Source organism: Zonotrichia leucophrys, chromosome 5 (assembly GCF_028769735.1).
Source record: "Zonotrichia leucophrys gambelii isolate GWCS_2022_RI chromosome 5, RI_Zleu_2.0, whole genome shotgun sequence".
NCBI classification, from domain to species: Eukaryota; Metazoa; Chordata; class Aves; order Passeriformes; family Passerellidae; genus Zonotrichia; species Zonotrichia leucophrys.
The window spans coordinates 6992864-7019794 of record NC_088175.1 but is presented as its reverse complement, the minus strand read 5'-3'; the positions used below and the strand labels follow the sequence as shown (position 1 = coordinate 7019794).

The following is a 26931-nucleotide window of genomic DNA, read 5'->3' as shown; positions in this document are numbered from 1 at the left end:
AGTGTCCTGAGGCCTTCAGTGACCCTTGACAGGCTTGGAGTGTGCCAGTGTCAAAGAGTAAATTGCCCACACACCACTGAGAAAATAAGAATTACAATTGTGTGCTGATTTCTTAAGAGTCCTAAGTTTAGTTGTGCATTCATTAAAAGCACCAGCAAGGCATTGAAAATAAAAGACTGTAAATAAAAATCGTTGAGTGTGACATGGGTCAAATATGACATGGGTACATATGACCACAAATTGTGAGGGTCATATGTACATACATTCATCAGATATTAAATAGAGAGTAATATGGGAATCCAGTGATCAATGGTGTTATGATGAATGTGCTTTCAGCTGTGAGTGGCTGTAAAACATCGCTGCTTCTCTCCAGCAGAGGCATCCTGAAAAGTCCCAGCTCTTCTGAGGCAGTCTGGGCCTTTGCTTCAGTCTGTTGCTGCTCATAATGTGTGCAAGGCCACTGCAGAGACTGCACAACAGGACCCATGTTGCAGTGGAGTCCTGCATTGCTGCTCTTTGGGGGATCAGAGATCTCAAGTAACCTGCTTTCCTCCCTGGAGCAGCCCCACAGTAAGGTGTATTTCAGAAGAATGCGAATAACCAATATTTTTGAGATAAATGATAGAGCATGTGAAGACTGTGGCATAATGTGTACTGCTTGTTAAACAGTGGCAAATCCACACACAAAAGGTCTTGGTGACCAGATAGCTCCTAATGTCTTTTGGCTAAAGCTCATCTTGGGGACTGATTGCAAGACAAATCTGTGGAAAACTCTTGGTTAGTGTTTTGATTTAAGGGCTCACAAAGTCAGGGGTCCTTCAGAGTTGCAAGGTGGACTTGCCAAGGACCTCACTGATCTTGCCCATGCCAATTCTGGCTTACAAAGGTTTTGACTGCCTCACACATGGGGCATCATGCAGCTTATGCTTTGACTTATTTTTCAACACATGTATTTTTTTCTCAGCAAAACAGGAAATTTGGCCTTTTGATATAGAATCCTTTAGTTTTCAGTCTTACCTGATGCTTTGACTGAACCTTCAATGGATTTATATGAATCCACTGACTCCCACAGCTTTAAAGGGCATACAAATGTTTATGGTTTGAAAATGGATTGTAAGGAATAATACTTATGGGAGATCTTTAGGTTTTCCTCTTGTGTGGTTGGTTGGTTTGCTTGTTTTTATTTTTTCCTCCTGCATAGGTTAGGGACAAGGATTTCATCTCAATTTTTTCCAGAGTGTGAAATGAAAATGTGTCCAATCTCTCAGTTAAGAACTGGCAGGGAAGCAGGAAACTGCCTGGATTAATTTAAGGGTAGAAGTAGTTACTACATTTACCTCCTTTAACTGCAGTTTAAAAGTTTGAACTTTATTACCAGCCTGTTTTGAAAGCACCTCTGATATATTCTTCTTAAATGGAAATACCCCAGTTCACAAGGAAGAAGGTGTATGGGCTGGTTGATTGCAACACTGAAGTATTCCTAATCTACAATAAATCTCTGCTTAAGATAATAGATCAGATCCTAGAAGAAGAATATTCTGTTTATTTTGTAGCAACTTTAATCTGGCCAAGTCAAATTACTTGAGGAACACTTCTTTCTCTTCTGTTATATTTATAGGAAATGGTGCAGACCATGAGGTTAGGCTTCATTATGATTTTAGTATTTTATTGATTGACTCATGAATGTGGCTAAAATGGTACAAGTCTGTGTTACTGTCAATAAAAATGCAGTGGGCTTCTTTCAGTAAGAAAAACAGTCATAATAAATTATGATAGGGAATGATAACTAAGCAATTGGACTGTGTTAGTTACATTTTATAGACCTCTAAGAATATTTTGTGAACATTAGAACTTGACATTCTTCTATTTATATCAATCTACAGGGCATTAGTGTACACTGCAGACCTTGCCTTGATTTCAGTTTATTTATTGATGAACCTGTACAGCTCAAAATCACTTTCTAGGTCAACTCAGTTAAAACTAGTAATAAACTATAAGTAGAAAAGCTTTTACTGTATTGTGCATATTATGTCACTTTTTTCCTGTTGGTGATAACCACTTTTGCAATTATTGAGGACAACACTAATGCAAAAATTGCAAAACAGTTGCACTGGGAAGATGAAAATGGCTCATTTTCCTCTGCTTGTCTCCCCTGGACACGCATAAATTCCTGAACATGGCAAGCAGCAGTTTGCTTCCCCTTGGTATATATCAAAGGTTGTCTTCCTTAGGTTGGCCCAGCAAGTTCTCTGCTTCCCTGCTCTCTTGCTGTGCCCCCAGAGCCCCTCAGATCCTTCATCTGTCTCCATGGCTGTGGTGTTTGACAGGGCACGTTGGCTTGGGTAAGCTTCTAGTTTCTCTGCCTGTTTTTGTGGCAGAAGAGGGGTTTAACTGCACATTCTGCTAATCTAATGGTGTTTGGCACACTTCTGGGTTTTAAATTGTTCTTTCAATATCCATGGATTAAACGTGGGGCTATCAGCAGCTAACATTAAACTGTTAACACCTGTTGTCCAGCATAATAATAAATACATTTCATTTCAAAGAACAAACACCTCTTTTCTTTGCAAGGTCAACGTTTACATGTGTGTCTTAGTCTTTTTCCCAGCACGCTGCCAGTGCTGCACCTGCAAAGGACAGATTTTCATCCCCTGAATGTCTTGCTGCCCCTTTACCTGAACTGTATGAAAAGCTTTATCCTAAAATCCTAGGTTTGGCTTGGAAGGAACCTTAAAGTTCTAATTCCATCTAATTCCAGCACCCCCTGTCATGGTCAGGGACACTTTTCACTAGACCAGGTTGCTCAGACCTCCCTCCAGCCTGACTTGGCCACTTTCAGGGCTGGGGCACCCACAGCTTCTCTGGGCAACCTGTGCCAGGGCCTCAGCACCCTCACAGTGAGGAATTTCTTTCTATTAGCCAATCTCAACCTGCCCTCTTTCAGCTAAAGGCCATTACCCCTTGTCCCATCACTGCAGATATGTAGAGAAAAACAAGGCAGAGAGAACAAAAATCTTGTCATGTTACAGACCTCATAAATAGATTTCACACTAGTTGTTCTACTATAATAACTTAGTCAAGCAGTAGTACATGCTTGACATTCGAAAGTACACAGGTACTTCTTTCCCCTCTTTTCCTTGCTGGATGTGTTTGTGGCTGTAACTTTTAAAACTGGCATGACTCATCTAGTTTAAGAAAGAACAGGGCAGAGGAACGTGATAGCGAGTTTCATTTACAGCAATTTTACCTTCTTAATCCCTTCAGTTATTTGGGAACTGCTTGGTAATGGTGTGGAAAGAGGATCTGGGAAGGCAGAGCAGGTAGTTTTGTCTGATTTTGCTCACATGTCAAAAATCTATCAGGAAAAAGAACTGTATCATGATTTAAAAGGCTGAGGCTATTGTCTAGCTTGATTTAGTAGTTAGAAGTCACATGGATTTCAAGCAAGTGACATCAGACTAGGCTGAAAGCTGACTTCAGCCTCTTCTCAGGCTTGTTGAGTAACATCCAGTGTCTGCTACTGATTATTTAAGTTCCAGATGGATGAATTTCTGCAAAGAATGCTTTAGTAAGCACTGCAAGTAAAACATTATATAGCCCTTTACTATTTTAATGATATTAGTCTTCTAAGGAGACACTGTTTGCTTATTCCAGGTATTTGTTTCTGTTCCATAGTTCAATGTTGAACAAAATTGTTGTTCCTGCTGAGAGAACAAAAGGTGCTTGACAGGAACTGACCCTGGCCATGGTCAGTGGAGGAGGCCTTGCTGCTTTCAGAGCCAGGAAATGCTTGACAGGGTTTGTGACAGCCATGTGTAGCTGCCCTTTAGGATGAACCAGTGAAGCCAGTACCTGAAATAACCTCTGAAGAGGAGGACAGGAACCTGCTGGAGTGAGTCCAGAGCAGGGACACAAGGGTGGTCACAGGGCTGGAGCTTTGAACACAGGCTGAGAGAACTGGGGCTGTTCAGCCTGGAGAGAAGGCTCTGGGGTCACCTCCCAGTACCTGAAGGGACTTACAGGGAATGTGGAGAAGGACTTATCCCAAGGGCGTGGAGTTACAAGGCGTAACAGTTTCAAACTGAGAGTAGGTCAAGATTAGGTACTGGGAGAGATTCCTTACTGTGAGAGTGGTGAGGTGCTGAACAGGTTGCCCAGAGAGGTTATGGACACCTGGTACTTGATTTGGATGTGGCCGTGCAGGGACCCAGGACTCGCTGTCCCCAGTTGTGCAGCCTTGGTGCTGATCAGCACAGATTGCACCAGATAAATGCAGAAGAGGAAGTGCCCAAGCACAGGGGCAGCGCTTTGGCTCTGAAAGCAGGATTGTTCTTTCAGAAGAGGAAAGGTCAGTTTAAAGAGGTGAGGTCAGGCAACTTCCTTTCTTTGGTGGGGCCTGAGCCAAAGCAAGACCCTGCCCTTCTCAGTGATACACACAAGGCAGATACAGAGCAAGTCTTCCCTGGCAGAAACCAGAAACCCCATCCTCATGCAAGCTTGATTTAACACAAAGCATCATCTGAGTAAAACAAAACCCCAAATTTCAAACAATCAAAGGCAAAATTTTAAAAAAATTTATTCCCTCAATATATATATATACAAGAATTGACATACTTCTGTACAAAGGTGTAAATGGTCTTTGCTGTGATTTGTTGTGCATATGCAGCTTAGTAGACAGATTTAACATTCAATTTGAATCTCAGTGCAAGTAGGCACTAAAACATCCACCATACCTTCAAGGTATAAAAAAACATACCAATTGTACAGGTTTCTCCAGCATATTTTGTTACAGTGCAAAATGCTATGAAACAATGCTTCTTTAGAAAATTCATATATATTAAACACATATTGCACTTGTCCCAACCAAAAGTGTAACACATTGTACTTACTGAACTAGTTTGATATGTTTGAAAACATTGCTCACACACATACAGTCCTTCCTCTTGGCTCTTTGTGCCAAATATGTGTAGCTTTTAGCTCAAATCTTAAATAACTCATTGTAGCTCTTTGGCTAATTCAATTCTTCTTGAACAGACTGGTAAAAAAAAATACAGCAGATTAATGTAACAAGAAAATTCTCTAAGACCCTTTTCAGATTTCTTTCCACTAGCACTGTAACTTAATACATAAAAATCAGTATTGTTCAAATTCATAATGCAAGTGTATTGAACAGTGGGCATTTCAGACACTTACACCCCTGTTTTCTGGAAAGGTATGAAACCTCCAATCCTAGATATTTTACATATTTCTAAGATACTTCAGGCTGCTAAGCTAACATTGCACCCACAAACATTTTGTGCAATACCACAGGCAGGACTTTGACTTCTGTACATCACTGGCTGCTATGGGGCATGTTGGGAGAAGTGGTGCAAAGTTGCATTAACTTCAGAGAACAAAGTCCACCAGACTGAACCACTCAATGCAGTCTGTGCACCCACCAAATGAGAGAGAGGTGAGGGCAAACAACACCAGTCCTACTACATTTGAGTTTCCCTAAATCCTTACAAGCCTTGAGATTTGAGGAACAAGTGCATTTGAGTGCAGATGCTAACTTTGTGCTTAAGATATTTATTCAAAGCTGAAAGGTCAGGGAGTAACTTAGGTACAAATTTTTCCGTTTGTTTGTTTTTTACAAATCAGTATGAACAAAGTTGCTACTAAAACCATTGACATATAAAAGCAAAGGAAAACTAAAACACAGGACTAGATGAATGCTAGTCCATGCCTTTACAGTTCAGGGTTACCTGCAAAATGCCTCCACCACCAAACTTCTTCCCCTTCTTCACCTTAGAGGAGTACACTGGCTCCTGTCACATACAAAATGAGTATTTCTTTCATGAAAACATTTCTGCATTTAACTCAACTCGGTCATTCAGAACCTGAGTGAAAGAAAACTCTATTTCTGGTGCTAGAACACTCTCCAGAGCCTCTTCTGGAGCCACAACAGCAACTTACTGAGGGCAGGTCCCCCTCTTACTTCAATACTACTAGTTGTGGAGTCCTGAATAAGGCAAGATGCTGCTTATACAAGTAGTGAGATGAAATCCCAATTTGATACATTTAGGAATTATTTATACAGGTAGCATAACTCTACACTACCTGTGTGGGCCAAGTGTTCATGTTTCACAAAACCCAACCAGCTGGGCTTTGGATGGGGAGAACAAGGAGAGAAGGTTCACAGACTGGAAGGCTGAGGGATCACCGGAGCCGGCTCGCATTCGGGAAGGTTGTCCTCTGACTTCATGTACATCAGGAACACAGTGACAGTGGCAAAGGTGGCTGCATTGACGGGAAAAGCACGGAGCAGCGTGGAGGTGAGGCCCCTGGTGAACACCCTCCAGCCCTCCTCGTGGTAGCTCTTGCGGATGCAGTCCAGGATGCCGCTGTACTGCGTGACGCCCCCGACGCCGTCGGCCTGCAGCCGCGACTTGATCACGTCCATGGGGTACGTGGAGAGCCAGGACACAATTCCTGACATCCCCCCGGAAAACAGCAGCTTGGGGATAACATAGCTGTCCTCAGCCTCACAGCCCAGGTACCGAGTCATGCAGTCATAGGTGAGGAAGTAAAAGCCAAAGCTTGGAGTTTCTCGGATGAAGGTAGAGACCATGCCCCTGTTGATGCCCCTCAGCCCTTCCTTCTGGTAGATTTTGATCAAACAGTCCAGAGAATTTTTGTAGTTCTTCGTTTTCAGTTTGTATTCTCCCGTTCCTTGAAGCTGCATCCTTGTCTTGGCCAGCTCCATGGGGCAGCAGATGACACACTGGATGGCCCCTGCTGCTGAGCCTGCAATGAACTGGTTCAGAGGAGTGTCTTTGCCCAGAGCTCGGAGGGTGTTTCCTTGCACACCGAACACCAGAGCGTTAATGAATGTCAGTCCCATCATTGGTGACCCAATACCTTTATAGAGTCCAAAAGCCTAATGGAAGAAGGGAGGAAAAACCCTTTTTAGCAGTGTGTGGATAACTCCTCAAAGTGCAGAACACAGCCTTTCTGGCTCTCCCTTGTACCCCATCACAAACACCTTGTTTAGTAATAAGAATTTCATCTCTGTCTAGGACACAAACATGTCAGCAATCTAGCAGTACAAAAATATAACTGAACGCATTCAGAAAATAATCTTACTCCACCCAAAGATCAGTTCTCTGGCAAATTTTATACTTTTTTAAATAGCTTACTTAAAGCCTGAAGGCAACTTTTTAACAATGGTCCTAAAGTTTCAGCAGCAGCAAAAACACCTTGCCAATTTCTTCACTCACTGCTTAGATTCTCAGAAAACTAGTTATTTAAATAACTTCTTATTTTATTAAAGAAGTTAGCCTCAAAAGACCATCTTCTGACTTAGTGATCTTCTTCCCAAAGTTTGTGGCAAACTTCTGACTCCAATATCTGCCCTAGGGTGAGAGGAGGTTCAGAACATGCTTTATCTCTTGATCTTCAACATTTGTCAGCTTTGTTTTTAACAGCTTTCCCACCCTCCTGAGCCAAAACACACAAAGATTAAAAAAATACACAAAGCAATAATTTTGTACTTACAGATTCTTGCTTTATGATGGACTGAAAGCAATGGAAAGTCCCACGGTAGAGAGGTTTCTCTACATTTTGAACTTGCAGACGGACCTATAAAAAGTTGTGTGAGACACCAATTTGTACATCAGGAACAGCCTAAAGGGTGAGCTACTGTCTGGTACCTATGTGGAGATTTTCTCTAGCAATGCATATGCAAGAGCACAGGCTGGACACTGGAATGCCACAAGTGGCACAATAATTTGAATAATCTTGTGTAAGTGTTTTGAATTAAGTTAGGGGAAAGCATGAGGGGAAGAGGATCATTAACTTCTTGTAACTATTAGCAAACAGTAATGGAAGGGTACACTGACATCTAGAATTTCAAACAGATGCTTTCCAGTACAGACTACAACAGGGACTTTCTTTAGCTGCCAAGATTACTTCTGCTCACACTAAGGAATACCTGTGCAAACCTGAGACAATTTAATTAAAAAATTATTTGCAAGTCAAGCATGAGATTAGGATCATTTCAAAGGGATGGAAACTTTCTACAATACCCATAGTGTTTCTAAATGCCTGATTTGGGCCCATTCATTGAGATCTGATTTTTTTTTTTTCCAGAGGGTAGCTGGGCAGTGACTCTTAGGATGTCTGTCTTTGCAGAAGGGAAGGAGTAAAAAGACATTTGTCTTTTTAAATTTCAGTCTGGTTTAGCTTTTTAGCCTGCTGAATGCAAGCAATTGGTGAGGGTATAGCTATTTCAAACCTTTAATGTCAGCAATCAATTAACTTTTCCAAAACAGCTGGAGAGACAAATGCTATTGTAGCTGCTGCTCTTAGGAGATCCCTTTTCTGGATGCTTTTTAACCTATAATGGAAAATTTCACTTCTGTTTTTTTCATGCTTATTTGCCCTCAGCACACTTTAAAAGAGTCTCAGTTCTACCTAGCTCAGATAAAGCTCTACACTCAGAAATGAAATCAGTTGATTTCACTGGATTGATAAAGTTATAAATCTTTGATCTCCTACATGGAGGGATGCAATGAACTTCAGAAAAGAAGCTTATCAGCCCTGTAATGCTGCTGCTGCAACTCCAGGGCAAAAAACTTCAGTCTCTTACTCTGAGCAAAAGAAAAATATTTGCATCTATGTGAAAGATTAATGAACTTTTTTTTCATGGTTGCCTAAAGTAATAAAAAACACCACCACAGCAATGAAAGACTGTCATCTGTGCATCTAGAAAATGATTTATGGAGGTGGTTCGTCAGAATCCTATATTCAGGTTAGCTTTCTTCAAAGCAGAAAAAGAAATTGACAGTTTTAGTGTTTTTCCTAAAACATGTTATTTTATGCTTTGTAAATCAGAACTTTAGTTTTCAGTGTTGTTTCAGTATGTGCATTAGTGTGTGCTAGCCATAGTGGGAGGCTGAGATCACCTTGGGTCTTGCAACATCTCAGCATTAAAAGCAGGATTACAGTAGGATTCAAAGAAAATAAATCCTCTGTCACTTAAGTGACTTTGGGGGTAGGCAGACTGTCAAAACTGTTAAAGAAGCAGGTCCACAGGCAAAGGCAGATCTTAACAAGCTGTCACAACTGCACAAACAAAGGTTTTACTCCATTTAGAATTTACTGTCATTGTTTCAAACCTTGTCTGTGACTTCTGCACGTAAGGGCTTTTGGGATTTGCAGCTTAGAAACCTTCTTACTTTATCTTTTCTGCTTGTGCTTAATAGTTTAGAATTAGCCATATCTGTGGGCTGAACTTCCTAGTGGAATTAGCCATATCTATGGGCTGAATTTCCTAGTGGCATACAGCTCCCTCTATTTTTGTCTAAATAATTTGTGAAATATTAACCAATTAAGCTTTGCTGTAGGGTAGAATATTTAGAGTGCTGATTCCCCAGGTCTAAGAATGAAAATCCTCTTTCTCTTGAGCACAGTGCTGGTCACACAAGGGTACCCACATCAGCAAGCTGCCAGGTATGGCAATGAGTGCACACAAAACTTGCATTTCCATGTGTGTTAATGCCATATTCAACAAGCTCTTTAGTGTGTACAGCTATAGGAAAGATGAATCATGTGCAAAGTTTATCCACCTGTTCCCTTCATTGCCCAATAACTTAGCTTCCTTCTTCTGGGAAAACACTGTTCCTAAGGCTTGAGCTCCACTAAGAACACCCAGGAATTTCACATCACTGAAGGCTTGCATGAAGGCACTCAAGACTAAATAAAGAAACCCAAAGCACTACATCCTCAAAACAGTCCAAGCATTCAATAATGTGGGAAATCAGTGACTTCAGAAGTATTTGAGCAATGAAAACATCATCCAAGAATATGTAGTGGATAAGACCTCAGCAGTAGAGTGCTTGAGATTTGGTTTTAGAGGCACTGTGTGTGGGAGTGTATACAGCCAGAAATGCATAGCAGAAAGAAGGTTCAGAATAAAACTACATTTAAAAAAAAGGGATATTAAAACCCCACTCCCTCCATGCCATAGCTGTAGAAGAGGGACACATCAGTTTAAAATTAAAAAGGGAAAAAGCTTCATAAGTCTTTCAGTTCTTTACTTGAACTTATACATTTGGGAATAAATTAAGACTGAGAGAAACAGAAGTGTTCACCTGGGCTATACTTACTAGGTAACTCTCCCGTGATGAGGCTTATCTGTCATCTACAACAAAGTAACACTTTTGCTGTTAATGAAGACAGCCCCTAGCTCAGAAAGTAAAGGCAGTTAAAAGCAAAAAAGCAATTTTATACATTACATCAACAAACCAGGGATAAAGAGTTTGCCAGTTCTGAGATCTGCTCAGCTGCAGGTTTTGCAGGGTGACTTCACCAGCTTAATGTCTCCCTGTGTGTCCCACCATCCCCCTCCCAGCTCTGTGAAACACGAGCACCAGCCAAAAAAAACCAAAAGAGCTTAAATGCTAAGGCAGATGTAAAACTTTGGCTTATCTAAGCAGCTTTGTTCAGTTATATTAAAAATGCACAGTCTAAGGTGACTAGCAGCTAGCCCTTTAAACACTGCAGAACAATAAAAAGTTAAGAATTAACACATATATATACACAAGTTATGCAATGTCTTTTTTTTTTTTCCTCAAAGGGTGGTTAGTTTTTCCATATACAGTGGTGGCTATGCCAGCTAATAATACAAACATTAGTATTTGTTTTAACAAAATAGAGATACACAAGTAAAATACCTTCTAAAGGATAGGAAAATATAATGTGTCACACTGGATTTCATAAAATATTTGAAAACAAATTATTTGCTCTATTGTGAAGTAAGATGCTTTTTTCCCAGGCTGATACATCTATTTTGCAATGACACATCTGCTGAAACCAGCATGGGGGCCCCAGTTTTTACAGTTACATGTTCAGCTTCATGCAATAGAAGCTGTTCCACCTTAAAAAATAATAAACAAATCAACTAATAAACCCACACATGGTTACCTTTAGTCTGAGCATAGAATTTCAGCAGTTTTACTGGATTCAATGAAATGATTGATCACCTTTAGTTAAGCATGTAAAACTTGGCAGGGTGGGAGAGAAAAAGACAGCTGGCCCTGTACCACCATAATAAAAATTGTGCAAGTCTGGATGATACTATTCCTGAAAACACAGTCTAGAATTCAGCTGAATTATTTAACTGTCAAATGTGCCACATTCTGAGCAACAAAAAGACAGATTTTACTGCTTGAGCAGCTTGCAAGGAGGATGAGTATCCACCAAGTCAGGAATTCTGTATGGAATTAACCATGTGCTGGAATACAGAATGTGCTGGGGTCCTGGGTAACACTATCAGCCCTTTGCATATCTAAATTCAGCAAGGTACAGGTGTTCCAAATATAGAGCTACTACGTGGCACGCTGTCTGCTGCAGTCAAGTGACCTGATGGATTGCTTGAGCAGGGAATGCACTGATATCCCTTCCATTCTGCACTGCAAGGCTTTGATTAAGGCTGCCAAAAGATGACTCAAATTGTCATTCTGTTCTGGAAAATGGGCTTGGGCTTCTGAGAGCCCTGACTGAGGGACCCTCCAAGGAGATCTCAAATTTTGTATTTATAATAGCTGAAGTATGTGTAACACACACAACTAACCATCAGAAAACCAATTTTTTTTTTTTTTTTACTTGGAAAGTTATAAAATTATATAATAATACTTGGAGGAAACAGCCCTCAGGCAAGCTCCATACTGTGGATTTTTACTGATTTTCACCTAGTGCTACAAATTAAGGAGTAATAGCAGAGCTTGAGGGGAAAACAAAAGACCAACCTTTCATCATACTAACAAAGTGGGTTTGAGTTACAAGTGCAGGGTGAGGCAGTTTCAGCAGTTAGTGTTGAACAGCTGCAGAGAAGCAAGCTTAGAGCAAAATTTACTTCAATGCAAAGTTGTATTTCCAAATATGACGTTGCTACTGCACTGAACTTGCAGTTTAAGGTCAAGGTTTATGTTACTAAGTTTTCATTTCTGAAGAGCTGGAGATTGAAGAATCTAAACCAGTAACTGCAGAGGGCTGCTCCAAGCTTTCCCACACAGATTTATAATCCTACAATGTCTGGGGACATTTTTGCTCGGAGAAACGAAGTTTTCTACTTAGAAGAAAATACATTCCATAATGAACCCACCTTAACAGTGTCAAAGGGGTGTCCCACCAGCACACCAGCAGCACCTGAAATGAAATTAATGCCATGGTTGTTACTCTGAAGTTTCTTCCTGGCTCTGGAGCTACAGCAGGACCACCAGCCTGAGGTGAGTGCACAACACGGTTGGCAAACCAGTCAAACAGCATCCTACCAAGCCAGGAGATAAGAGATCTGCAATTCAGTCCTTCAGGCCAGCACCAGGTGCCTTTACGCTTCCCAGAAAGGCTCTGAGCCCCAGGCAGGGGTTGAGCTGTGCCCACAGACTGTGCCACACCATATGGAGCGTGCAGCCACAGCTCCTGGCCTCAGCTCAAGGCACGGAGTGGGCAGAAAATGCAGGTTTCCTCTAAAACACAATATCCCATGTGCATATTGCTCTGTGCAGGCACAGAAAACATGGGAACATCCCTGAAGGCAGCAGAGCATTAATGCTCTCTGCATTAATGGAATCTGGAACAGCCTTTCCAGCAGCACCTGCAGAGGGACCGCACACTACTGAAAACCTTGGCTTTATTCTAGCATCAAAGGACTTTTCAGAAGCCACACACAGGCCTATTAGTTACACCGATCTGAACACAGGCATTGTGCACACAGGCTGGAGCAATGAATCCTCTGTGACCCAGCAATCCCTACAATGACCGCTGACACCAGCGAGAGCTGCAGGAGCATCTGCGCCCCTTCCCACATCCCTGAGGAGCAGAGCTGTCCTCCCTGCACAGGGAGCCCCTTCCCACATCCCTGAGGGAGCAGAGCTGCCCTCCCTGTCGGAAAAGCCCCTTCCCACATCCCTGAGGAGCAGAGCTGCCGTCCCTGCACAGGGAAACCCTTCCCACATCCCTGAGGGTGCAGAGCTGCCCTCCCTGCACAGGGCCTGCCCCAGAACGGAGCAGCCCAGGTTGTTTAGGGCCAGCACGGCGGCAGCACGGCCCAAGATAGAAAAGCAGCAACGTGCACGGTGTTCGGCACGGAAAGGCCAGCGGGGCGGCTGACCCCGACGGAACCCTGGCAAGGCAAGGAGCGCTAGGATGAAATCAGAGAGATGCCGAAAAAAGGAATTTAAAACATGTTTGCCTGGTTGGCAAGAAAAACAGCAAGCGCAAATACGCGAAAAGACGCGAGAATAAGACTCCTGCACACAATTTAACAACTGCTAAATATAGCAGGCAGCAGGCCGGGGGAGCGCAGGACGCGTGTCCGTGTTCGCCCCTCTCCATCTTAGCCCTGCCCGGGGTCGCTGTGCTCAGGTCGGGGTTCCGATGGCCCCGCTGCCCCTGTGCTCGCCCCACACCCCAAACCTCCATCCCCATCCCCGGCTCCTCCCAGCCCGGCACTGCGGCACTCGGGGGGCTCGGTAGCCCCGGGACGCCCGGGAGCTGCCCCGGCCCGGGCCCGGCCCCCGATGCGGCAGCTCGGCCGCTCTCACCGCCCCGCACCATCCTCCGCTCCCAAAATAACCGCGCCGCGCCCGGCCCTCCTTGCCGACCTGCCTGCCTTCCGCATTTCAAAAACATTTCTCTCTATCCCCTTCCCCGCCTCTTCTCTATTTCCTACCTTTTCATATTTCTTCCCTTACTTCCCTTTTTTCCGCCTGTTTTTATCATTATTTTCCTCTCACCCCCTTCTCCCTCTTTCCTTTCCCCCTTTTCTCCCCCTTCCCCACCATTTTTAATGATTATTTTCTCCCCCTCAGACGCCGACACTCACCGCCGACGCATCCCGCCAGGAAATCCAGAGCCATGCCGGCAGCGTGGGCCCTACGCTCCGGGCTCTGTCGCTGCGCCTCCCGCCCGGCCCGGCCCTTTCTAGCCTGGCGAGGCCCGGGCCGCGCCCCCGGGGGCGGGGGCCGAGGGACAACTCCCCCCGGGCCGCCCCCTGCACTGGCGGCCGCGCGGGGGCGGCTCCCGGCCGGCCGCGGGATGGAGAGGCCGGGGGTGCCGACACTGCGCTTCCCTCGGCACCTCCGGCACGGCCCTCCCTCTCCCCGCCTTCAACCTGTCACTGCTCTCTCTGCAGCAGCTGCGCACTGAGCCAGGAGGAAAGGCTGAGAGAAATTTGGGCGGGTGGGGAGGGGGTGGTTGGAGGGGGAAGAGCATCCCTCTTGTGATGTATCAATGGCACCTCGGTTGTTTTGGGGAGGGTGTCCTGGGTGGTCCTGCTTCCTGGGAGAGGCTTGTGGTTGGAAAGCCTGAGGAGCTGATAGCGTGAGGACTTTGGAGGGGATGTCCCCTTTTAACAGGGGTAAAGTGCCTGCCAGACCTGTTACAGGGAAAGGCTGGGGGAGTCAGGGCTGTTCAGCCTGGAGAAGAGGAGGCTGCAGGGACACCTTCACAGAACTGGAAGGGACCACAGTGTTGGTTCTTGTCCAGCCTTCCTGCCTAAACAGGGTCACCCCAGAGCCCGAGGCACAGGATTGCATCCAGGTGGTTCTTGAATACATTCACTGAGGGAAAACTCCAGACCATTTCTGGGAAATCTATTCTGGTCTGCAGTCACTGCACACAGCAAAGGAGTTCTTCAAGTTCAGGTGGAACCTCCTGTGCATTGATTTCTGCCCAATGTCTCTTGCTCAGCACCACCAATAAGAACCTGGGTCCATCTTCCTGCCACCCTCCCTTCAGATGCTCACAGACATTGACTGAGTCCCTTCTCAATGGTTTCTTCTCAAGGCTGAACAGGCCCAGCTCCATCAGCCTGAGAGATGCTCCTGTTCCTGGATCAACTCTGCTGCCCTTTGCTGACTCACTCCTGGAGCTCCTTGTCCCTGTTGAGCAGCCCAGAGCAGGATACAGCACTCCTGGGCTGAGTGAGGGGCAGGATCACCCCCCTCAATCTGCTGGCAATGCTGGGACATGTCAGAGGAGCTGTGGATGCCCCATCCCTGGAAGTGTCCAAGGCCAAATGGAATGGCACTTCAAACCTCCAGTTCTAGTGAGAGGTGTGTGTCCCTGCCCGTGGCAGAGGGGCTGGAACTGGGTGGGTTTGAGGTCCCTTCCAACCCAAACCATTCTATGGTTCCATTACCAGACTCTCCCCCAGAATATAATCCCAGAGAGGGGAGGAAGGGTTGCACCAGCAGATATGGGCCTTGTGCATTAAATGCTGCCCCCATGGCACAATGGGAAGTGTGGGAATGAGACCCTGTCTTTGGTGCTCACAGGCACAACCGAGTGGGGCTTTGCAGAGCCCTGGATCTCAGTGTTGCACAGCACTGCTGCACTTCACCCTGCACAAGGGGCCTCTCCCTCCCCGCAGGCTTTTCTTGTTCTGCATTAATTCTGCTTTCTGCTAACATTGCCTGGCTTCAGGGTGCCCTGATGCCAGACTGCTTAAATGGGGAACTCAGGCTGTTGACAGTTTGAAAAGGGAGCCCTGTTTAAGCTGCTCGTTATTTCTGCAGGCAATGTCTGAGAAAGGGGAATACCAGTGGCCTAGAACAATAAGTGGCCTATTCCAGCTTTGCTTAGAGTAACAGGATCTTCTTCAGGGCCTGCACAGTCTAAATTAATTTTGGAGGGTAAATTCCAGAAGCAGAATGGTAAAGCAGATAGGTGGATTTTTATTCCTTTTTTTTTTTTTTTTCAATTGCTTTCCATGGTGTGGCAGGGATTTTTTTAAGTTTAAAAGCTCCATGAAAAATCAGTAAGATCTTTCAGTGGAATAACACATTAAAAATCAATCCAGCTTTTTCCTTCTGTGCAAAGAAAGCACACAAACAAATCAACAAAGACAAGGATGATTTCAAAGAGGACTGAAACTGCTAGTAGAAGGAAAAAAGAGAATCTATTCCACATTAAGCAGCTCTTGGACTATCATTGCAATTAATAAGTAGACAAGATGTAAATGCAAAACATTCAATGAATCCCTGACATTACCCATATCTTCCAATCCAATGCTGATTTAGGCTCCTTCTCATCTCTAAAACCCATCAAATTGACTCAAGCACCAAGGTGTCTCTAGGATGCTTTGAGTCTCCTCATTCACAAACCTGCCCTACCTGGGGATGACCAGCTGGTACTAGAGAGCAGATAGATGGGCTGGTCCTGCCCCTGACTCAGCATCAGTGGCTTTGGGAGCTGCCCATCCTCCTCTGTCACCCACCTCCCAACAGGAGCCTTAGGCTTGACTGAACTCACATACCTGCAGACAGTGCTTGAGACCAGACAGTAATCCCTGACCAGTCGTTTTTCCTTAAGCATTGTATGCAAGTATAAGTGGAAGTGATTTTCTGTGATTTGTGTACCCTGGATCCATGGGGGAAGCTAAAAGCACGTGCAGACTTCTCTAGGTGAAAATCCAGATGTTATAGGTCTCTGTCTTGTAGCACAAGACTTGGAAGGATCAGCTTTACCTAAAAGGTTCCTGGCCAAACTGTTTTTAATCTGTTATTCAAATCCTCTGGTCTCCCAAGCAGCCTGCCTCAGAGGAATGACCTTCTCTACCAGAAGTGGTTTTGTAATTCTAATGTTTGCTCACAGTCGTCAGGGAAAACATTTCCTCTCTCTTTGTAGGCACTTCTAGGTTATCTGAAGATGGTTTCAGTCTTAGTCTTTTCTTCTCTGAATTATATTAATAATCATCTTCTGATCTCTGATTCTTCTTAGTCCCTCTTTCTTCAGCTGATGTGATGGTTCCTTGAACCAAGCCCTAAGGCCTTGCTGAGTGAGTTGTGGGAGATTACCCTGAGTATTTACAGACAACACTCTTGTTCCTGTATCTGATTAAGAGATCAAATATTCACAAGAGACATAACATGAAACATAACAAAACATGGCATAACATAACATATAATATATAACATATAACACAATATGATATTGTTCACTTATGGGCAGCCTGTGACACATGATGTGCTCCAGGTCCCTTCTGGTAAATCAGCTGTGTGCCACAATGTTCCCTACCTTGACCTTGCAGGTTTTTTCTGTAGTCATTCCTAGCTGTTCATGCTAAATTGCTTTTTCCAGATTGCATTTCCAGTTTGTCAAGATCACTTGAATTCTAATCCTGCTGGTGGTGTTTGTGCAGCCCCTCCCAGGCTCCTGCAATCTCCCAAGGCCTGTCTTGTTCCTGGATGCTTGAGCTGTTCCTAATAAGCTTTATTTAATTTTACAGAATGTTTTATTCAATGCTATTGAACCCCATTGGAGCACTTCAGAGGGGTGGTGGCAGCTTTATGTACTGGTGCAGAGAACATCAAGGGCTCTTTGGTACAAAGTCTGAGGGCTGGTTCACTAAGGCATGAGCATGGCTTTGTCCCACTGGGGAGTTTGTTCTTTTTTTCTTGCTCGGGGTTTTGTTTTGTTTTCAGTTCAAGTTACACTTGTGAGGCAGCACTGTGTGAATGTGGATGAGTTTATTGATCTTGTGTGTGGGTGGGACAGTGAGTCACTAGAGATGCTTGTATTTGTGTGATAAACGAAGGAAGTATTAGGGCTCTTATATCTGTGCAGTATTTCTTAGATCAAGTATTTGAATATTCATCCAGGACCATATATGTGTGGGGGGCATATGGTTTTGGGGAGGACACCTAACCTGACACAGAAGGAAAACAGATTTAGTCATTATCTTCTCTCAGGCTGTTTTCCTAGATTTTTCAGAAGCTGTATCTGATCTTGTGTCTGCTTCGTTGATGTGCAATGCCTCTGGCTCAGTGTGACTCAGATGCCTGTTGGGACACTTGTGCCCTCCAGGCTCCATGGACTGGCTCAGCTGTGACTCCTTCCTTCTCATTCTGCTGAGGCTCTTCCAAACACAACTTGCAACTGCTGGGATGCATCCCCTGCAGGGCTGGAGTGAGGGGTTGTGCTTTTCCTGCTCTCTTCTTCTTTGGGAGCACTGAGCCTCCTCACTGCATGGCAAAATGTGGGCCCTCAAATAAAGCAGGCAAAAAGGCAGAAAAGAAAGAGCCCAGAGCAGCTTGGGGAGCATACAGAATCTGCCAGCATGTACAGCATGTGTCTGAGAGAAGAGTTATAACTTAATCTAACCCTTCAAAAAACCTCCTACCTTTGTCCCTCTGTCTTTTAGGTGGAAGAGGCCTTGCAGAGGATGCTGGAGGGGTGAGATGGCAGAGAGAATTTCTCCTCATTCCTGTGGCAAGGAGTGACCCTGTTGGCTGTTTGCTGTCCTCAGTGGCACCGAGGGGAAATCTGTGAGAAGGTGCCACCAAACTGAAACCTGCTCAAGGGCATCGGGAGACTGGGGAATGGAACAGGAAAAAGGCAGAGAGCAAGCAGTGTGACAGAATAAACACTGCAGGTAAGGGTAACATGAAGCAGTGGGGCACAATGAAGTAGGAAAGGAACAAAAATGTGGAGTTGTGATGAACTCGTGGAAATTCTGGTAGCAGTGGCATGCAATAAAATATACATTGTTGACTCAGGTGTTTCAAAATCTTTCTGTTTGCTTGTGAATTTGGCATCAACTATTGGCCATATCCCAATAGAAAGGTCCCACTACAATGGGGAGGGTGGTGGATGAGGGAGCCTCCTCTTTGCTCCCTAGAGCTTTGCTGAGGCTTGGCCAGCTCTGGGACTACCTTAATGGGAATGCTCTTTCATGCAGCCTTCTGCCCTCAGACCCTTCCTTAACTTCTAAGGTTAACTGCTGCATCATCACAGCTTCAGCAGTCATTGTGTTACCCAGAAAAATGCAGTTTCTCTTTCTATTTTGAGCTGTGACTGGATTTTGAACTTCTCCCTAGCACCTTTTTTGGCTCCCTGAATCACTCTTCAAAGTCTCTTTGGGACAGCAGTTCTGTGCCCCATGACATGTAAGTGTGGATGGCATTCAGACCCTGTGCAATGTGAACATTGCATTTACAGCAGCAAACTGCTTTGAAGGAAATCCTTGCATTTCCCAGAAGCTGCAGTCCAGCACAACCAGGCTTGATGACAGAGTCCTTTACAGAATGGCCTGACATCCAAAGCAGTGATAAATAAATCTAAGTGATGAAATGAGAGAAACATTGGGGCACATTGTACATAGGAAAACAGCACCTTTGTCTGAAAAAGAATCTTCTCCAGGTGAATTCACCGGGTACCTTTGTGTGGATTCATTTTCCTTGTCCATTTTCCAGGTCCATTTCCTTTGTTTTCCTAAACATCCTTGTGTTTGCTGCCCTCCTTATTGTTTGCATTGTCCCACTCGATGATATGTTATTGAGTCAGATCTGTGGGATGCTCCAGAACCTCTGGATGCAGCTGTACTAGAAGGCAGAGCAGCTAGGGCACTCTTCTCAGGGGACTGGATGCCTTTATTATCCATTAACTTTATGACCTTGGGTGGTTTTAGGGTATTCTCTGACGTCATTATCCCTCTGGCTTCAAAGGTACTGTATGCCATGTTGAAACTCCCCAACCTGATAAAATCCCTTGATAAGACTGGAGCTTCAAAGCATGAAATGTAACTGGTGCAGTTGTACAGGAGCTGAGTGCTGCTGAGACAGAGTGCCTTGCTTACAGATCTGCTCATGGCTGGATGTTGAAGTGAAGGGAGACGACTCACCTTTGTTGGTTCAGCATCGACTCCAGTTTATTGATCAAATTAGACACCTTTTATAACAGTGCTAATTCACTTCATGCATATTGCAAAATCTGAGCTCCTGATAGGCTGTAGAGAAAACTTCAGCTCCTCCTTTTGTTTTCAATACCTGAAGTTTGTTTATTGAAACCAAGATCAGTGTTCTTACCATGATATGAAAAGTTCTCAAAACCTTTATATCTGTTCCCAGAATGGCCATCTGTTCCCAGAGCAGCCAAGGACAGAATATTGCCTGTTTTTGAGGAAACGGTCTGAGAATCTTGTTGTTTATATAAAAGGTGGCTGAGAACCTAATTATTTACAGGATCAAGCCTGGGAACTGCTGCTTTACAGCTGCCTTTTATTTTTCCCTTAGCTGAGTACCTTCATGGCCTCTTTCTTTAAGCCATGTTTGAACTAGGCTCTCCACAGCTGGAGGCTTTGTGATCCCCCAAATTGTCCTGGTCAGGGTCCTAGCATGTAAAGCCTCTTCTGTTCACAGGGAAATCATGGCAAGACACACACCTGCCTTGGCTAATACCTCAAACTGAGCTTACCTTACCTGGCTAATACCTGAATGCTGAGCTTGTGAGAAGCAGAGGTGCTGGGGGACAGGAATGGCTTTAGCGTGCTCTAAGTTGTCAGGTGCTCTGAAAAGTTCAATTTAGCTCCAACTTTCCATGCTTTATCCTGGTAAAATGGAGACATTTTTATTGCTGGGAACACTTACCTTCTGGAAAGCCTGCCCCTCTCCAGTTCAAGCAGAATTAGCCAAGTTGTGACATGCACCTTCTGCTGTGTGTCTCAGCCTCTGCTACACGTGTATGTGGATTAGTTTGGGTTACTGGCATGTTGGAGAAGAAAAAGAAGCATAACCTGCACACTAAACAGTTCACAATGTTTGTGTTCATTCTGAGGAGGAATCTATCCCTGTTCATAGTCAGTTGGTTTGTGCTTTGTTCAAAATACAAAACCACAGCAAACCCCTGGGTGCTTCCCTAGAAGCAGATGAGAAATTAACAGACCAAAAAAGCAGAAAAAGCTGCCTATAGGCATTAGCCCAAAGTCTTTTCCTTGGCATTGTCTTTGTTTTCAAGGATCATACATACTTTGGTTTTTTTTTTTTTAACTAAACTGTTGAGATTTCTGCTTTTCTGTCATTTTTGTGGTCAGCAAGAAGACTCCAAGAGGGCTGGCTACACATGCCCATGCTGAGTCTTGTCTCCTCTTATCACAGTTTCCATCTTTTTGTCTGGCCTGTGATAGTACTAGAATGGCTAAGAAATTATAATTTCTTTTTTAATATGTATTTGGGCAAGGACCTGAGTCCAAAGTACTTGAAGTATTGCAAGGACTATGTTCTCTCATATTTGCTGCAGGTGGAACAGGTTTCTGAGCTGCTGGCTTTCCTTGGAGAAGGCCTGAAGACTCTGGATGCCCATGAAACCAGGGATGCTGAGAGCAGGTCTCCTGCAGAACCCAAATACTATTTAGCATCACAGCTGGAAGATGCCAGGGACCACGAAGAGGCATGCTGAACTAAGAGAGGGGGCACTGAGTGCAGTCACCTGAGCTAATAATTCTCTACAGCCCAGCAGCCTTACCCATCTTTCCCCTGCAAGTTACTGTCACTCAGCAAATACTCTTGTGATTGGTGACAGCGAGCAAAAACTGTTGGGAAATCACTCAGGACAGGAAGATAAAAGCTCAGTAACTGGCATCTTTATAGCATTTTTCCAGCCTGAATTTGCAGACAGTATAACCTAAGCCTCAGGCTGTTTCTGTGAGGTAAAAAGGTGCAATTATGTCTATTTTATAGATAAGAGAGCTGGTAATACTGATTTAGCCCAGGGGAACAAGAAGCAGAACTAGGAGAGCAATCTCCTTTGCCTGCCTCATTGCTTTGTTTTTAAGTTACCCTGTTCTTACAGAAACCTTCCTGTGAGGCTAATGGCTTTTCACTGCCAACAGGTACAAAAATATACTTTCAACATCACGTATTTGAAATCCTCTGGCACAAGCTGTATTCACATGCAAAGCCAAGGACTGGGAGACTAGGTGTCCAGCTAGATCTAAATCTATGCTAGGCTATTTACCAGAGTGGGCACACAGCCACTAAGGTTTGTGTCTGGACCATTTTTCAATATGTTGGCCTGTCTTCAAGGCTACTTCCCGCTGAGCCATTTGTGGGCTTCCAACTGTTACATGGAATGCTTGTTGTTGCAACAGCCTTATAGTAAAGACACCCATTTCTTGTAAACTGAAAGAACAGGCTTGGCAGGATGACCATTGTGCCTCTACTGAAACTTCCCATGAACTCTGGAAGTGGACACTCCTATGGCTCCTGAACAAATAAGGCAGGTGATAAGTGACTCTGTGTACTTCCTATGATCCTCAGAGCCTGGTACTGCTAGTACTGGTGTCTGAGTATTCTTTGTTAAGGCTGAGAATGCTCCTGAAAAAAGCTATGGAAACTTCTGGCTTAGATTTTAATTTTTCTCCTGGTTGGGCCAATGGAAAAAGTCAGGTTAATGTTGGAGGCATAGGACTGAACACTTGCTGCTGAAATGGGTCTATATCTGCACTAGGACAGTGCACACAGGCAGAGACCCCTGAATTAGTATTGATCAAGTTAGGATGGGTATCAGAGGCTGTTGACCATCACCCCCCCACCAACAATGTGGGGTTCTTCTCCAGCATTAAACTTGCTCTGTAGCAGTATTTTTAAGGGGCATACTTTGCATTTCAGTTGTTTTCTATTTCTGCAAGATAAAATTCCTCTGTATATATCCCCTCTCAACATAAGCTCATTATAATGCTGGCATTTAGAAAAAGTTCTCTTTTCTGAACTCTTTGGTGCCAGGTTTTTCTGTTAAGTAACCCTTTCCCATGTGACTTTAGCAGCTGATCTCAAAGTCCCAGACAATAATGCCTTATAGTTCTAGAGCTGGGTTTTCTTTCTAATTTCCAAGTAGCTCTGAGGTTAAGTCATATAAAATCAGCTAGTTATAAAGGAAGAGGACCATTGGCTAGTCAATAATGTAGCATCTCATAGATTTTTCACTAGTGTAAAGCAGAGGTCTCAAGGAGACGCAGTTTGGGAATATTGCAAAAAAAGATACAGGAACACAGACTCTGGAGCAAGCACTGATGGTGCACCAGCAACATCAATAAATGGATTGGGAGCTTGTCTCTGTTCCTACTACAAGAGCTATGTTTTACTGTCTAACACCTGAGGTGCCTCTGCTGAAAGGGAAGACGCTTGCACGTTAACATCAGCATGAAATAAAAGAGTTGTTTATTGCTGGGTGGCAGGGAAAAGCTGGCCAGGAAGGTGAGTGCCTCCCTCTGCTCCTGGCTCTCCAAGCCTGCTGCCGAGTCTCTGACTACATCTTCTGTTCATTAAAGTGCAAAAAACATGCAAGAGGTTGGAAAATGGCTCAAAAAGCAGTCAGAAAGTCAAAACAGTCCTGACAGCCCCTCCCTCCATCACAGCAAGGAGTTCTTTTGCAATGCTGGCAATGCAGGCTGGTATAAAATCCTTCCTGAGAGCTTGCTGGGGTGGTGCACTGACAAACTTCCCCTTTTTACTGTGCATCTCAGGGTGATGTAATCAGGGCCTTCCAGGGGCTGAAGGGAGCCTGCAAGAAAGAGGGGGAGGGACTGCTTACAATGGATCCACGCTGAAAGGGAGTAGGTTTAGATTAGATATTAGAATGAAGTTCTTTGCTGTGAGGGTGGTGAGACACTGGACAGGCTGCCCAGAGAAGTTGTGGCTGCTCCATCCTTGGAAGTGTTCAAGGCCAGGCTGGATGGAGCCCTGATCAACCTGGTCTAGAGTAAGGTGTCCTTGCCCACAGCATGAGGGTTGGAACCAGGTGAACTTTAAAGTCCCTTGCAATCTAAATCTGATTCTATGATTTTGGGGAAAGATCTATGTAACACTTTAAATTCCCAATATACATGTAATTTCACAGGAGTGTTTGTGTAGGATGGGTGCTAATATTGTTACTTCCACTTTTTCCCATTATTTCCTCCTGAACAGAGACTTGTGGCTCTCTGAGAAGTGTCTGGATCCTTGCAGTGTCTTCATGGCAGTGGACACACCAGTTGTGCTGGTGAGAAGATTAGGTGTAGGGAGAAGGAATGACTTGCCCAAAGCCAGAAAATCTGTGACTTCCTTAATTACTGTGATTATCTTCAGCTTCTTGGGAATGTACTATTTTCCCTGTCTTTGGGAATGTGTGTAGAAACATTACATCCTTATTTCAGCTTTCCAGAGGTGAAATCACGTATCACTTATACCCGATGCACTTGCCAATGCTCAGAGTGCTTTCCTTACTGCCTCTGTTTGTTTTGCTGTGAGATTCCTGCTGTGAGTTCTCAAGTCCTTGGAATTATTGGTTTTCCTTTAGTACCTGAGATAAAGGACAATGAGCTGCTTTGATTTGAAAATCCACAACACAGCTGGAGCCAGGAGGTTCCACCCCCCATCCCACCCCCAGCACTGGAGCCAAGGGCCGGGCCCTGCCAGCTCAGCACTGCTGGTGTCACTGCTGTCACCCTTTCCTGTTCTGCAATGTGCAAACAGCCCGGGGGCGGAGCGGGGCGATGCTGTTTGAACAGTCCCTCCAGCCAAGGACTTTTCCAAAAGAAATTGGACAGGAGTTAATGGTGTGCATGTGAGTGCAGCATTGCACAGTGCAGGTGGGATGGAAAATGTAACATGTTGTGGCAGGAAGTGAGGAAGGAGCATTTTCTCAGCAAGCCTGGCTGGATGAGCTGGCAGCAGAGCAGAAAGGGGACAGGCTTTGAAAGACAGATGGAGTTGGCAAAATCCTGTGAGTGAGCTGTGGAAGAAGACTGGAAAAGGAGGCCTCTGCTATTTTGTCTCACTTGTATGATGCCATTTTGTTGTCATCTTATTGCAGGGGTTCCATACTGTTGTTTCCTTATCACCAAAGTTTCATACCTTCTTGGTGCCTCTCATGGGCATCTCCTCAAAGCACTGACTCTTTCTTCTTTACAAAGCAGCCAACAGACTCCCATTCCCTTTTCAACCAGCCACCCAACTCTTTTATAGCATCTTTTTCTCATTGGTTACAGCTGTGGCCTGTTAAATTCAGGCCTGTTCCTAATCTTTGCTAATTGGCCCAGCTGCAACTCCTTAGGGGTAAGATTACTTTCTACACTATCTTTATTTTCTTATATTCTATCCCCCTACACTATTTAACACTGCCTGCCTGCCTGAAGGCTCTCTTCCCACCTTTCCTTTTGCTCCATGACTTGTACCAGTCCTCTAGACCCTCTGCTACTTTGCAGTAGAGCAGTTCTCTCTGCCTGTGTGGGCACACAGCTGCCTCCTCCTGTGAAGCAAATGGAGTGTTTCATCCATCACTCACTGGGCAAAATTAGGGCCTTCCTCCCGTTTTATCACTCAGTTTCATGATTTCATGATTTTCATGAAGCAGATTGCTTCATGTCATCAGAGCTGTGGTTTTATCTGACAGCACCTTCCATGCTCTGCTTTCTCAAACCCCCCTGTGAAATTGGCCCATTTTGAACAAATCTCTCTTGAACAGTTTGCTACTGGAGGAAAGAAGTAATGGCTTATTTCTCATGGAGTGCTATCCCTTGTGGAGGCTCAAAACATGTTTGTTGTGTGATTTGCTAGGCCCTGCTTTGGGATGACTACCTAGGTTAGGACCAGCACTTTCTCTCCTCCCTGCATAGATGTGGACCGTGGTGTTTATTTGCAAGCTAGACTAGCAGTGATCTTTGGATCTGCAGTGCTTGGACACTGTGTCAAAGTGGGACAGGAGTGATTAATATTTCATCTTGGAGAAATGCCTGATAACTCAAGATTTCATTGGGGTGGATTTTCTGGACTGTCTCCACTGACCTATAACACTGGTTTCGGGTAAATTAATGAGGCTGGTAAATCTCTGAAGTGTAGGGAAGAGAGGATGGAGGAGGAAGCTCCTTCAGAAGAAGAGGAGTGAGACTTCAAGGGTTCTGTCTCTGGGAGGAGTCCTGGTATGGGAAGCTGAATTGCTGCCTTGAATTCCTTCCCTTCCTGGTAGGGGAAGTTGAATTGCTGCTGTGGAAGAGGATCCCTCTCTTCCACAGGGAGTTGGTCTGTGCTGTTTGGAGTGTGCCAGCAGTTACACAGGCTTCATTTCTCAGATGGGGTGTCCTCCACACAGGATTACACCTCCCTCAGTATTTGCTCTCATGTGAGCACTTGAACCCTGGTGTGGGGCTCCTCTTCCAGAGGACTCTTGCCTTGCTGCCATCACGTGGTGGCCAGGCTGAGCTTGGCAGTGGATGCCCTTTTTCCCTAAGTCCAGACTGCCCACCAGGAGCAGAGGGTGCTGTAGTGGTGTTTGCTGAGGCTCATGTTACTGTGCTAAGCCCTGGCTGAGACAGATGTCCCTGAGGCAGCTCTGTGTGTGCATTCCTCAGAGCTGGCTGTCCCAGGGAAACCTTCATGGGTCAAGGTGAAATGGTTCAAGCCCCAAAATATTCTTCTGTCATATGGACATCTTCTGAATGACCTCTCTTTGTAAAGCAGCTCCAGTCAGATGGAAAACCTGACCTCTTCTGGTATGCCCCATTGAAGGGACCAAAAACATTGTCAGGTTATAGAGTCAGATTCCTGCTATATAAAGCAAGTGACATTTTGCTAGAAGCATTGGTGTGAATGGATGGTAAAAAAATAAACAAAGGATTAATTTTCTTCCACAAAAGGAAGGGGGTTGGGTTGGTTGGGGTTTTTTTTACAATCTCAGACAATTTCATGAGGAAGATTCCCTTTGAGCTGTTCAGCTCAGCTAAAGAAAGTAGGAATTTTGCTTGGTCTTTAGATGTTTCATGGAAAATAATAATTAGTATTAGTATTAAATGCTTTAGTCAGGCAGAGTGAAATGCCAGCCAGCCTCTATTTTCTCACTGGTATGACACCAGTGACTGCAATGTGTAGAAAAATCCCACCCCCATGTGCTTCCAGACTGCCCCTCCCCAGGGGACTGTGTCCTTGTCCCTGTGTGTCACTGACACAGCAGGTCCCATCCCTGTTCTGCCAGGACAGCAGCAGAATGGGATGATGGGAGAAGAGGAAACAACAGATTTCCCTGCACTTGGCATGCACAGACTGTTATTAACCATTAATAACTCCTGTATGGACACAAGGAAGAGCTACTAAATAACCCAGTGTGTTTTTGCAGCTACATTGCTACCTCTCTAGATAA

At 44.6% G+C, this 26931-nt stretch overlaps 1 protein-coding gene and 1 long non-coding RNA gene across 3 annotated transcripts; both read right to left on the bottom strand.

The window, feature by feature from the left end:
• Positions 1–4551: 4551 nt before the first annotated feature.
• On the bottom strand, positions 4552–14127 carry SLC25A29 (solute carrier family 25 member 29). 2 transcript variants are annotated; one of them, XM_064714314.1, is made up of 5 exons: positions 13868–14127; positions 12146–12189; positions 10149–10183; positions 7537–7620; positions 4552–6919 (listed from the first exon to the last, which is right to left on the bottom strand). In XM_064714314.1, exon 5 carries the CDS (start codon positions 6884–6886, stop codon positions 6176–6178), a length of 711 nt encoding a protein of 236 aa, XP_064570384.1. In that variant the 5' UTR covers positions 6887–6919; positions 7537–7620; positions 10149–10183; positions 12146–12189; positions 13868–14127; the 3' UTR covers positions 4552–6175. The 2 variants fall into 2 exon arrangements, with proteins under 2 accessions (XP_064570384.1, XP_064570382.1); XM_064714312.1 differs by lacking the exon at positions 10149–10183.
• An 8418-nt stretch (positions 14128–22545) lies between these two features.
• Positions 22546–24727, bottom strand: LOC135448466 (uncharacterized). Its single transcript, XR_010440466.1, has 2 exons — positions 24578–24727; positions 22546–23322 (listed from the first exon to the last, which is right to left on the bottom strand). It is a non-coding gene; the product is annotated as an uncharacterized LOC135448466 (long non-coding RNA).
• Positions 24728–26931: the final 2204 nt, after the last annotated feature.

Coding starts and splice junctions, on each gene's coding strand:
- SLC25A29 (XM_064714312.1), bottom strand. CDS start 13,901: ATGGCTCTGGATTTCCTGGCGGGATGCGTCGGCG. Junction 7,621..12,145: donor ACCCCTTTGACACTGTTAAG/GTGGGTTCATTA, acceptor AACTTTTTATAG/GTCCGTCTGCAAGTTCAAAA. Junction 6,920..7,536: donor CCATCATAAAGCAAGAATCT/GTAAGTACAAAA, acceptor TTCTTCCATTAG/GCTTTTGGACTCTATAAAGG.